This window comes from Pavona decussata, unplaced genomic scaffold (genome assembly GCF_977016875.1).
Source record: "Pavona decussata unplaced genomic scaffold, jaPavDecu1.1 SCAFFOLD_129, whole genome shotgun sequence".
NCBI classification, from domain to species: domain Eukaryota; kingdom Metazoa; phylum Cnidaria; class Anthozoa; order Scleractinia; family Agariciidae; genus Pavona; species Pavona decussata.
Genome location: NW_028145543.1, coordinates 357,662 through 369,231, shown reverse-complemented (window position 1 = coordinate 369,231; position 11,570 = coordinate 357,662). Strand labels below are relative to the sequence as shown.

Here is an 11,570-nt window from a genome sequence, read left to right as displayed (position 1 = left end):
AGAGCTGGTGAAGACTTTATGTGGTTGCTAAGCACTGGCAACGAAGAACAAGAGAGAAAAACATGGCGGATAACTCTGCACAAGATAACTCTGTGAGTAGTTTCCTCGTGATTTTAAGGATGTCTTAAGATTTTGGTTACATTGGTTGAGCATAAAAGGATTTTCCTGTTTCCTTTTCAGGGAACTAGTATGGATGTTTGAAATAGATGAGAAATTAGAATGAAAAGTCTCTTTTATTGCTCTTGCCTTGAAGCTTGTGATCATGAGATAAGCTTAACAGGAAATCAGCTAATCAAAACTACGATGCAACAGCTGAATTAAGAATAGAAACTTTTTTCTCTATGCTTTGCACGTAACACTAAAGTTCAAGCTGTAAAACTGTTGTTTATACATGCTGTAGGCTTTATAAAACCGTTTCTTTTATAGGTTGAATTCCATGTGAATCTTTTGCTAAAGGTGAACCATGCTTTTCAAAATTCTTCTTCAGTGGCATTAAGGTTTATGAAACTTAAAATTACACACCTTAGACAGATTAAAGCCTATGATCACATAATTTTCAGATCCATGCCAGAGCTGGCCTGGATATCAGCTTGTGGCATGTAATATATCTTTGCAATGGGTTGCAAAGCAAGTTTGTGATTCCAGGAACTTCTGTCATAATGTTGGCTCATGTAGCACCTATTGGAGTAGTTTTGTAGGGTGCAATTTCGGGGCATCCATGAGAGTGGGATATTTTTCTTATGACTATAAATTAACTTGAAGACAGGTCACACAAAGAGAAAGCACCTTTGATTTTTATTTATGCATTGCAATTTACAGCTGATAATTTTAGTTTTGCCAGATATTTTACTTGTATATTTTGAACTTTAAATTTGGAAATAACAATCTTGTGATTTCCTATAGTGATTCTCTGGAATCAGTGTATCATAACAACTGACTTAACTTATTTCATAAATAGGAAAATGTTACTGAAACAGCAGAAGTCAATCCAACCCCACAGCCTGAAGTCACAGAAAATCAAGAGACAAATAATGACACAGCATCTCCCTCCGGAGATGCTGTAGCTGAGGAGTCCCCCTCACAGCCTGTTGATGAACCAGCAACAGAGGAGGAGGGTGGGGAGGCTCAGAGTTCTGATGCTCGGGGAGATGAGGCAAATCAACTGCAAGAGGGAGGGGAGGGTGAGAAGCTGAATTTGGAAGATGGAGTTGATCAACCTCAAGAGACGCAGGAAGATATGGGAGTAGGTCCTTTTGATGAATTATTTAAGAGAGCAATGATGACAATATGGTTTGAAGTGTTCCACTTGCTGAGAGAAATGTCTCATATTTTGTAGCTCACTACAATAGTTTTGCTGTGACTCAGGAAAAGGATTGTTTGCACTCTTCACTCTTTTGAAATGCAAAGATTCTTCCAAGACCAATTTGCTGACAAAATTTCACTGTAATTGAGCAAATACTGACCAAGTTATGAGTTCAGGACCCGCTATAGTGGGTCTCGGTAGGGAAAGGTTTAACACTTTTCCGGCATACGTTAAAGGTTTTGAGCAACCGCTTAATGGCTTACTATTTGCAATCCGTTAACTCAAATGGAATACGCAACCATTCAGATGCTTTGGTGATCCATTGGCAATAACTTATGATCCGTTACATTTGTTAGTCCCAAGTGTTAGGACATTAGTAGCAGTGTTATAATGACTTGAAAGCCATTACGGATGATTCGTTATTTCAACTATCCGTTAGTTTTCTAACATTTAACGGATTGATTAGTGTACATTTTCCCATGGAAGGTCACATATTTGCTTTGAACATTGTGATACTTACTGTACCTTTCAATAACATGCAGACTCTGAAGTTCAAATTTGAAGCAGCCATTACGCTTTTCACTGCAGCAGACCTCTTATAATTAGAAAATAAAATTGTTGGGCTCAACGGGGTCAAAAGGTCATGTTCGTACGCTGTGATTGGCGGATTTCAATCCCCTTCGTCGGTTTCTGTATTTTTGTGGTCAGCTGGTTGTCGCCATAATTATGATTGACGGCAGTAAAATGCACATTTCGTTAGCTGGGGTTGAAGTTCAGAGCTGTATGTTATAGAAAGGCGCAGTAAGGGAAAATCATTCTACTTCTTTCTTGATCTTTGGCTTTTCTTCCAATGATTTCAGTTTTACTCATGCAGGGGTTTGGTGGTTAGAAGAACATTTTTTTAGTTTCCTGTTTTTATTTTTAGAAAATTGAGGAGGAGCCAGATGAAAATGCACCAATTCCAGAGGTACAGCTGTAAAGTGTAAAATAGTCCTCAGGGCTAATATTGTCTTTTACTGTGTAGTTTCAGAAAATATCCATGTTACCCCCCCCCCCCCCCACAGAAGGGATTGGAAATTCCAGGGGGTGGGGGTCACAAAGGGCCAAACATGTAAAAAAATGTATTACCTAAATTGAATTTTCCAGAGGGATGGGGAAATCCCCTCTGTAAGGGAGGGGGAATCCCAGGTGGGTTACTCGGGTATAAACGTGACGGGGGGGTCCGACGGAACCTAATATTTTGCACCCAAAAAATACATGGAACTTATATTGTGCACCCAAAAAAATACAAGACTGGACATTTTAGACCCAAAAAAGTACATAAAAAAAATACGCACAGATTTTTCAGACCCAAAAAAATACACAGTTAAATCTTCAACCCAAAAAAATACAGGAGTTGAAAATTTTAGACCCAAAAAAATATGTCGGACCCCCCCGCCACGTTTATACCTGAGTAACCCACCTGGGGGGGGGGGGGGGGAATTATGGTTATTTTCTGGAACTACACATTACTCTGTTATCATTATCATCATCATCATCATCATCATCATCATCATCATCATCACTATTATTGTCATTATTATTGTTAGTGTCCCCTCGCCCCCTTCTGGGAATTAAGCCTGTGGAATTGTATATTATTGTGCAACAGTATAAAAAATTTTTGCAAGTCTCTAGGCTGGTACACATGAGACTGTAACACGTGCCTCAATACTAGGCCAATAATGTATCTGTTAGACAAGTCTCAAATTGTGAATTCAAGGCATCTAGACCCTGGGACTTTTTACCAGAAATTGGAGTGCCACTGCAACAAGTCCCCCTTTGTTTCATCGGTTATCTGGTGAAAACACTACAGGGAAAGAAGTACAAAGGTGTATGTATATACTAACATTAATTTGTATCATTTGTTTTCCAGAATGAGGCCATCCCTGATACTGATGAGGGCCCCACCATGGAGGTCGCTCAGCCATTGTCCAGAGAAGGGACCCCCACTGGAGAACAACCCTCAATGGAGAGGGACACCATACAAGAGGAGCCAGATGCATCAGCCACACCCCCTCCCCCTGAGTCACACTCACCTGAGCCAACTATGGAGTTGGAACCATTAGATACTTACATTGAATCAGGTAATCTTACAAAATAATTGAATTGTCTATAATTATTAGTTTGGGATTTCGAACATTTTTTTTTTGTTTTGAGACATGTTCTGAATATTCTGGAAAATTAATAAGTCTTAAAAAAAAAGCATGCAAATGGCCAAATCAAACTATCAGCAACAACTTCTTACTATGTACATGATAAGGGTTCTGTGTAATTATTAGTGCTATCAACAGCATGAATTTCTTGGTGTAATGATTTGGACTACAGAAAATGTTTTCAACACCCAAAATAAATTACTAACTGTTACAGTTACTACATGTATTCATATTAAGGTGGCTCACAACACTTTCCAGGACTTCCCTTCTTGTATAATTTGGTTTATCAGTGGATAGTACAATAATGATATCCAACAAATGCTTAGATATTGGCAAGCAAGTTACCATAGCAACAATTTACCCTGTTAACTTTAGCTTCTTTCAAGTGATTAAAAAAAATTAACTAAAAAATGGGCTTGGTGACCCCCATTTTTTAACCTTCACATTGCAATCCGCAATTGTCAAGATGTTAGTTTTGCAAAGTTTAAAAAAACTTTAGGGAGAGGTTTTAAAAGAGCCACCTTAAAAATTATTTTAAACTTTACAAAAAGTTGTGTCTTAACATGTTGATTACAATTCAAAAGTAAAAAATGGGCATCACCAAGCATGTTTTTTCGTTATAATAAAAAATTTGCTTAAAGCTAAAATTAAGGTTGTTTTTGACAGGTATTATGAGAGAGGTTAAGCACTACGTTTACGGCAAACGGCAAGCGGGAGAAATGACCACGTGACCATGTTTATCCTTTATTTGCCGCTCGCTGTTTTCAGTTTCTCAGAAAAATTGAGTGTTTTTGTGTTAGAATTAAAGGCCAGACTTATCTTGTACTATTTTCATCTACATACTCATATTTTCAAGAAAACATAAACGCAAATCTCACGTTTGCCGTTTGCCGTAAACGTGGTGCTTAACCTCTCTATTATTGCTACGGTAACATATAAAGTTGAGAAGACACCTACAGCTTGTTTAATAATTGAGTATTTGTTTGACGCCATTATTGTTATATATCAACTGATAAAGAGTAGTAGTATTGATCTGTCAAAGTTAATTGCTGGAAAGTGCTAGTGTTGGAAACCGGTGTCAGCCGCCTTAAATTTGCTTTTTCTATGTATATTTTCATCAGATGGTTTAAGGTATGATGAAATGGAGTTTGATGAAGAGTCTGAACCAGAGATTCCTATTTATAACAGAGCAGAGCTTATTGAACGCTATCAGGTATTCAACAGTGAATTATTTTAATTTTTTGTAATTGCATGATGTCTGAGTGATAATCATAATGATAATAAACAACTAGCAGGAAAATGTAACATAAAAAAAGATGTTACATTGTACAATGCTAATGTCAATCCTATATCATGTATACAGTGCTGATTTACAGTGTAATTATATCCTGATAAGGTCTTCATTAGGAGTTTAATATCTAAAAACCTGCCAAAATTGTTGATCTTTAAATTAGGATCGTCAAAGTACTGTTAAAAGATTTAGGATAAAATAATATTAGTAAACTTAGGATCCTAGTAATAAGGATCCTAAGTTTAACTAATTTATCCTAAATCTTTCAACAGTACTTTTCACTATCTTCAAAAACTTAATGAGCATCTTTTAAAGTCATGAAATGAAAAATCTCAAAAAGGATCCTTGCAAAGATCTTGCATATACACATATTAACTCTTTTGTTTATTTTTGTTTGGAGGTAATAGTACATCTATTGTGAGCTATTCCAAAATCTGAAGTGAAATAAAGTGGTTGTATGTATGTATGTATGTTCATATTTTGACAGCAAGCATTGGAGGAGAGATCAAGCCTGCAGTCATTAAATGCACAGCTGCAACACAAGTTAGCTGAATACTTCAAGAAGAAAAAGGTGAATGTTGGCTGAAACTTTCAAGCATTTTCAAGCCTCTTAAAGCTCTTATTATCAAAGGCCTTAAAAAAGAGGCCTTCAAGGTCATAAATATATTGGTGGAATCACTTACATGTATCTTTATGATCATCATCATCATTATTATCATCATCATTTAAAGGGGTAATGAAGCAGTGTATAGATAAATTGGAAATTAATTTATATTTCTCATGGTATGAAACTAACAAATTAAACCACATTAAAACAAAACCATTGTACCTGCCTGGTTTCTGAAATATGTACATAGAATCTAATGAATTTTGTTTCCATGGGGCAAAGCAAGCTATACCCATAGATAAAAGGTGACTGGAATTTACAGGAATCTAATAACCTGATAATTGACTGTAAAAAAAATTATAATTTTTAACCCGTGCTTTATAAATATTATTTTAGAGTGATGAACGTCAACAGGAGATAGAAAAGAATGTTACAGACCAAGAACAAAGATATCTCAAATATATGTGTGAGTGTTGGTAGTGGATTGTAGTTCCATAATAATTATTTATATACATTTGGTGGCAAGGACAATAAATCACTGGGCATTCATGTTAAGTTCTTTTTGGCCAAGAACAACCAAAATAAGTATGGAAAATAATAATTATTGTTTTATGTCTTACAAAAAAAACTTTGCTTTGTATGTTGTGACCCAGATATCTCATAACTGAAGGGGCATAAGTGATTTGGCCTTGGAATCCAAATTTCTCTTAATTTTCTCTAATTTAGCATGCACACAGACTGGTTCTTGTGTCAGATCAACATAGTTCCGTATTTACGTTGTAAGGACTTGAAATTGGCCCAATAATCTCATGACTTTATCCTAAAGACTGAGCCAACTACATTTTATTATTGAAGGCTTAAGAGCATAACCGACCCAAATGACTTTTCAGATTGATTTTTGTTGTTTTAGCTCAGATTCAAAGGAGGTTTTGCATGTGGCCTTGAATTCCTTCAGCAAACGTTTTATTCGCTGTTTTGCGCTTCGTTTTGTCGAGTTTTGCGATGGAAATGGAATCTTGCCCATAATCATAGCCAGTTTTTATTGCAAACGAAGCGCAAACCAGCGGATAAAACATTGGACCGACGTTTCCTGAAGGAATTAAAAAAACAACAAAAAGCGATCTGAAGAGTCATTTGTGTCGGTTATGCTCTCAGCCCTCCAGTTGTTTTTCTTTCTAATTTGATTTCTTTACATATCTTGAGTTTCTGTAAGTTTTTTTTATTTTCGGTAGGAGACTATTGTTTGCTAACCCCAAACAATTTTCAACAATAAATTTTATTTCCATACCAGCAAACCTAGAAGAACTTCAAAATGAAGAGGGGCGAGAGAGGGAAAGTTTCAAAGATCAGATTGAGGACCTCAAAGCAAAATGCCAAGAGAAGCAGGAAATTATCAACAGAACCAGGTGTGTTTCTCAAACATTTACTCTCACCAAGCAGACCAAAAGTTTCTATGTAACAAATCTATGTGAATTTTGATACCATCCAACTGACAAACCTCAGGAAAGGTAACAACAAATGCACAATAAGAGAAATTTGCAGATTAATTATGTAATATATCAAACACGAGAAGGTGCGTTTCATCAGATATCTAAACAGCACTTCAAACTATGTCAAAATGGTGTTGTTTTAGACAGAAATATACTGATTTATTGTGGTTATCTTTTAGTGATGATTTTATGATGTTCAAGATGGACGTTGCAAAACAGGCAATCAACAGTCGATCAGGGAAAGCAATTCCTCCAAAGGTAAGGAGCTTGACGCTGGATAAGTGCAGTAATTAGCAAAGAGTAGTAAATTAGCCATCTTCTGTACTTGTGAAGGGGACTGTCAATTGACTAAATTTAGTAGATGCTGTCTTGGTATCTATAACAGCTCATGCAATCTTGTGTTATACCTTTATTGTCTCTTAGGACCTTGAGCAATACCAAATGCTCGAACTAAAGAAAGAGCAAGAAGTCATGCAGGTATTTTTAAAAATTCTCTAAGGTCCGGGTTGAACATCGAATTTCACATGAGACGAGCTAAATTACAATTTGGGTCGACCCAAATAGGTAAAGCTCAACCGTTGAGTTAAACGTAAAAGTCAGAGCAACAAAAACGAATCTTTCGGTCAGCGGGATCTCAGCGGATCGACGTTTCTCCCACAGTCGATCTTCATACGTTCTATCCATCTGAATCAGTCGGATAGAACGTGTTGGTCGATCCAAATTGAGTCGGACGATTTCAGTTAAGTCAAACTTCGAACTTATCGTGAACTTAATTCGCTCAGTTTAGCTTGTCTCATGTGAAGTTCGACGCTTGACCCGGGCCTTACATACAAACATTTCCTTGTTGTTATTAGTTTCTGTATATTTTGAAAATGTAACACCCCTCAACAAACAGTCAACATTTTCCCGAGCCACTTCGTTTTCCTGTGAAATCGACTTGTCCCAGTATTGTCGAATCCTATAAGTACTTCTCAGAGTACTTGTGAGTTTCCGAGTCTTAAAAGATACATGTAAACTTGAAGTAACAATTTGAAAGCAAGAAGAAGCAGTTACAGAGTACTCAGATTTGGAAACGTTTAAAGACACTCTTACATACTTACGAACGAACTTACATGTCATTTATTTATTTTTACATACCCATGTTGCAAATCTCCACAAACTTGGCCAACTCGCCTGCTGTCAGACAACAGATCTCCAAAAACTTCATAGTACTTCTTAGTCCCGAGTTTGATGGCAATTATTTCTACATCCTCTCTCTGGTGTTTGTAAGTACTTAAACAGCACTTTCAGTAGCCTGAGCATCAGGCTTTTTAGAGGGGGGAAGTGGGGACAAGGGAAGCCCCCTCCCCCCTCCCCTTAGGAAGGCCTGATACTCAGGTTACACTTTCATATACCGGAATTACCAGAATATACAGAATCAAATACCAGTATCTTTTGATTTGCTGACATTTCCGGTAACTAAACCATTTTGTTTTGGTTGTGCTTTCAGGTTCGGCTGGAAAATATTAAACTTAAGAACCGACTGAAAAAGAGAGAAATGCAGCTGAAGGCTAAAGTAAGTGCTTATAGATTTGGTGACGACATATAACTACCCTGACAAGAAAGTTTAGCGATATAAGTTATTGCTGTAAAATACCTCCTTATGCAGACGGACTGGTCATTTCGCCCGGCTACTTTTAGCCCAAACAAAATAGGATGCCGCAATCAGAGAAAGACCGGTGTTTTGAAAAGGCAACAATTTTTGTTTCAAATGAATGAAATTCTAAATTCGTTTGCAACATCAGTAAAAACACCAAGAATTTCATTTTCGTTGCACCGCAAGCTGTATTAATGATTTTTTTTATGGGTGTTAGGCAATGTCGTGGATTATTTAGCTGGGGCATATGGGCAATAGAGTCTGGTTGAAACTAATTTGCATACAACTTAACTCGTCGCGGGATTTTTACTTCTCCGCTATTGCAAAAGCTTTCAAAAATATCGCAACGATATTGTGTGGTGTAGTTTCACTTACTGTTCTCTTAAGGTTAGCTGAGCGCGATCAGAAAGGGTTAGAGGGAATTGGTCCAAATCCGCTACGTTTTATATTTCTCGCCACTTTATTTTTCAAAGCCCCAACAGAAAATTTGATAGAGAAACAGGCTGCAAGCAGTCTACTTTGGACTATAAATCAGTTTATTCAAGGCATGTTGATTGTTACTGTGCTTTGTAGGAAGAGCTGGCTGAAGGACTGCACCTGATAGACTTTGAACAACTCAAGATTGAAAACCAGACTTACAACGAAAAGATCGAGGAGAGAAACGAGGTTGGTTAGGATCAAAGTTTATTACAAGCTTTTCCTTTACTATATGAATGGACAACAGGGTCTAAGAGCTTCCTTCCTTGGTGTTTTGTATCTTGCAACAAGCCTATGTGCTGCAGTTTTACGGTAAAACGTAAACTTGTAAATATTTCGCTTTCCTTGTCAAAATGTCACTTAGTGTTGTAGTAAGTTTTAAGTTACTAAACCCCCATAAATTAAGAATTATTGCGTTCGACGTCGAAAGAACGCACTCCTAATACAGATTGGAGTGGAGATTGTATGGGACAACGTTGAATGAATGAATGGATCTTGGGACGCGTATCTGGCATCCCCCGCAGATTTTTCACGACCGGATGACATCATCACCAACTTGGCAGAAGAGAGAGAGCCTGGAATCAAGACCATCGAACGCACTCCCTAATCTTTGATTATTACTAGTTTTTGTGCTGTATTAGTTGTTATCAGTGGGTGTGATGTAGTAACTTTTTATCGACGTAACTTAATATGTAAATGTAAATATCTTGTTCAGGAACTGTTAAAACTCCGCAAGAAAATCACCACTACAGTTCAAGTTCTGACTCATCTGAAAGAGAAGTTACAGTTTGTACAGGCCGAGAATAGTGAACAGAGAAGCGGTTTGAGAGCAGTTGAAGCACATGTAGCCCAGGTTTGTGACTCCTGTTACTGCGTTGTAGCTTCTTGTTTCTTGTCAGAAGCATGGTTCAATTGTGGACCGATTTCAAACCAAGTACTCGATATCATCGACACCAAGGCTTGCTTGGAAATATCGCTACTTGCAAGTAGTATCAATTGTTTTGATACCGTTCAACAGTGCTCACGTGACCACTTGGATAATTACTTGCCTTTAAATTACGCGCCAGGCTCGAAGAAATTGTTATTTTTATGAACCGTAATTCTTGCAAGTCCAAGTATTTTACTGAGTTTCTTCTACAAAATCCAAGAGTCGTACCAACACTGACGATTTTTTGAAAGTGTTGTTGTGTTCCGCGCAAAAATGTACCTCAAAAGTTTACCCTCAAGGCAATAGTTATGAAGCCTGACAAACTTCTTTGTTATATGTTTTTGTTAGCATATTTGGTCTTGACCGTACACAAACCACAATAGATTTTGAAATATGTTGGAGCAGCTGACCAATAGAAACGTAGGAAAAAAAATAGAAACGTTCGCGTTAAGATATCGTTAAAACAAAGGATTGTGCACGGTGGTGGTCCTTCCAACATAAATTGCAGCACATTGTTTTCATGGCAAGGTTTCATACGAAGTCCCTCAATTAATTATGTCTCCACGTACATTGGTGTACATTTGGCGGTGGTCTTAATGCAAATTTGACGCTTACCCCCTCCCCTCCCTAAAAAGCTTCATTTGATTGGTATAACATCTACAGACTTAGAAAATCAGAAGCTCATAGCCGGCAGTACACATCTAATTGACTGCAGTTTAATTTGTCTCCAGTGGGATCCATTTAAATGGCATCTGCAGTTGTTTTCTGACATTTTCCTCTTCTTTTTCTTGTTATAGAAACGAGATATCCTAACACGGACGAAACAAGTTCGAGATGCGCTTAGAATAGAGAATGTCAAACTCAGACAAAAGTGTGGACTGCTAGGGAACGAACCTTTACTCAGAGACTACGAGCAAAGAAAGGAACAGGTAATTATATTATCACAAAATGTCTACCGAAATTGCACTTGTCCCATGCAATCCGTCGTTTTGTCGCTACAAGATGAAGACTGCTACACATACAGTGTAGTCCAGTCTACTTGAAGTAAATGCATAAAAAAAGCGCAATAGCTCAAAAGTCCTAAATACCTTGGGAGATAGTGTAAGTGTCTTGAGTATTTCATTTGTTCTTGTAAACTTACACCCGTTTTGACTTCAGTCCTTGTGACCCAACTATCTGCCTTTGGGTATCCGCGCATAATTTCATCCTTATCCTAAAAAAAGTATTAACGAAATTATTTTCGTTTTGTTTCTAGAGCGACGACTTACGAGAGAAAATTGATCAGCTGAAAATGGCTCATGCGGAACTAACAATGAACTGTAGTGGAGTGCGAACGAAGATAGAAGGAGCGAGATTAGCAGAAAAACAACTTTAGATTCTACTGTAGGTTATATATTGTGCACAGGTTAAAAGTCATGTTGTAAATAGTTCACTGTAATGTAAAATTTGCTTTCATGGGACTACGGATTGTTCTCCTTGACAGAATCAAAACTGTAAACATGCTTCCATTCATAAGGTCTGAATCTACAGCGAAATGAATTTAATATGATATAGAAATGTGATGAAATCTATAAGTCCAACGTTGTATCACTTTGTAAATATATGTTTATGTATCATTTCAAAATAATTTGAAAAAAGCGACAGTA

General features: G+C 37.2%; 1 protein-coding gene across 2 annotated transcripts; it reads left to right on the top strand.

Annotated features, from left to right (window-relative positions):
* Positions 1–53: 53 nt before the first annotated feature.
* Positions 54–11,570, top strand: LOC146468768 (cilia- and flagella-associated protein 184-like). Of its 2 annotated transcripts, none has more exons than XM_085124140.1 (15): positions 54–92; positions 959–1,243; positions 2,229–2,270; positions 3,216–3,426; positions 4,617–4,708; positions 5,274–5,357; positions 5,790–5,859; positions 6,685–6,799; positions 7,063–7,141; positions 7,307–7,360; positions 8,373–8,438; positions 9,093–9,185; positions 9,712–9,849; positions 10,722–10,853; positions 11,180–11,570. In XM_085124140.1, exons 1-15 carry the CDS (start codon positions 63–65, stop codon positions 11,297–11,299), a joined length of 1,611 nt encoding a protein of 536 aa, XP_084980266.1. In that variant the 5' UTR covers positions 54–62; the 3' UTR covers positions 11,300–11,570. The 2 variants fall into 2 exon arrangements, with proteins under 2 accessions (XP_084980266.1, XP_084980267.1); XM_085124141.1 differs by having other exon boundaries at positions 54–99; positions 978–1,243.

Coding starts and splice junctions, on each gene's coding strand:
- LOC146468768 (XM_085124140.1), top strand. CDS start 63: ATGGCGGATAACTCTGCACAAGATAACTCT. Junction 2,271..3,215: donor AAAATGCACCAATTCCAGAG/GTACAGCTGTAA, acceptor TTTGTTTTCCAG/AATGAGGCCATCCCTGATAC. Junction 10,854..11,179: donor ACGAGCAAAGAAAGGAACAG/GTAATTATATTA, acceptor TTTTGTTTCTAG/AGCGACGACTTACGAGAGAA.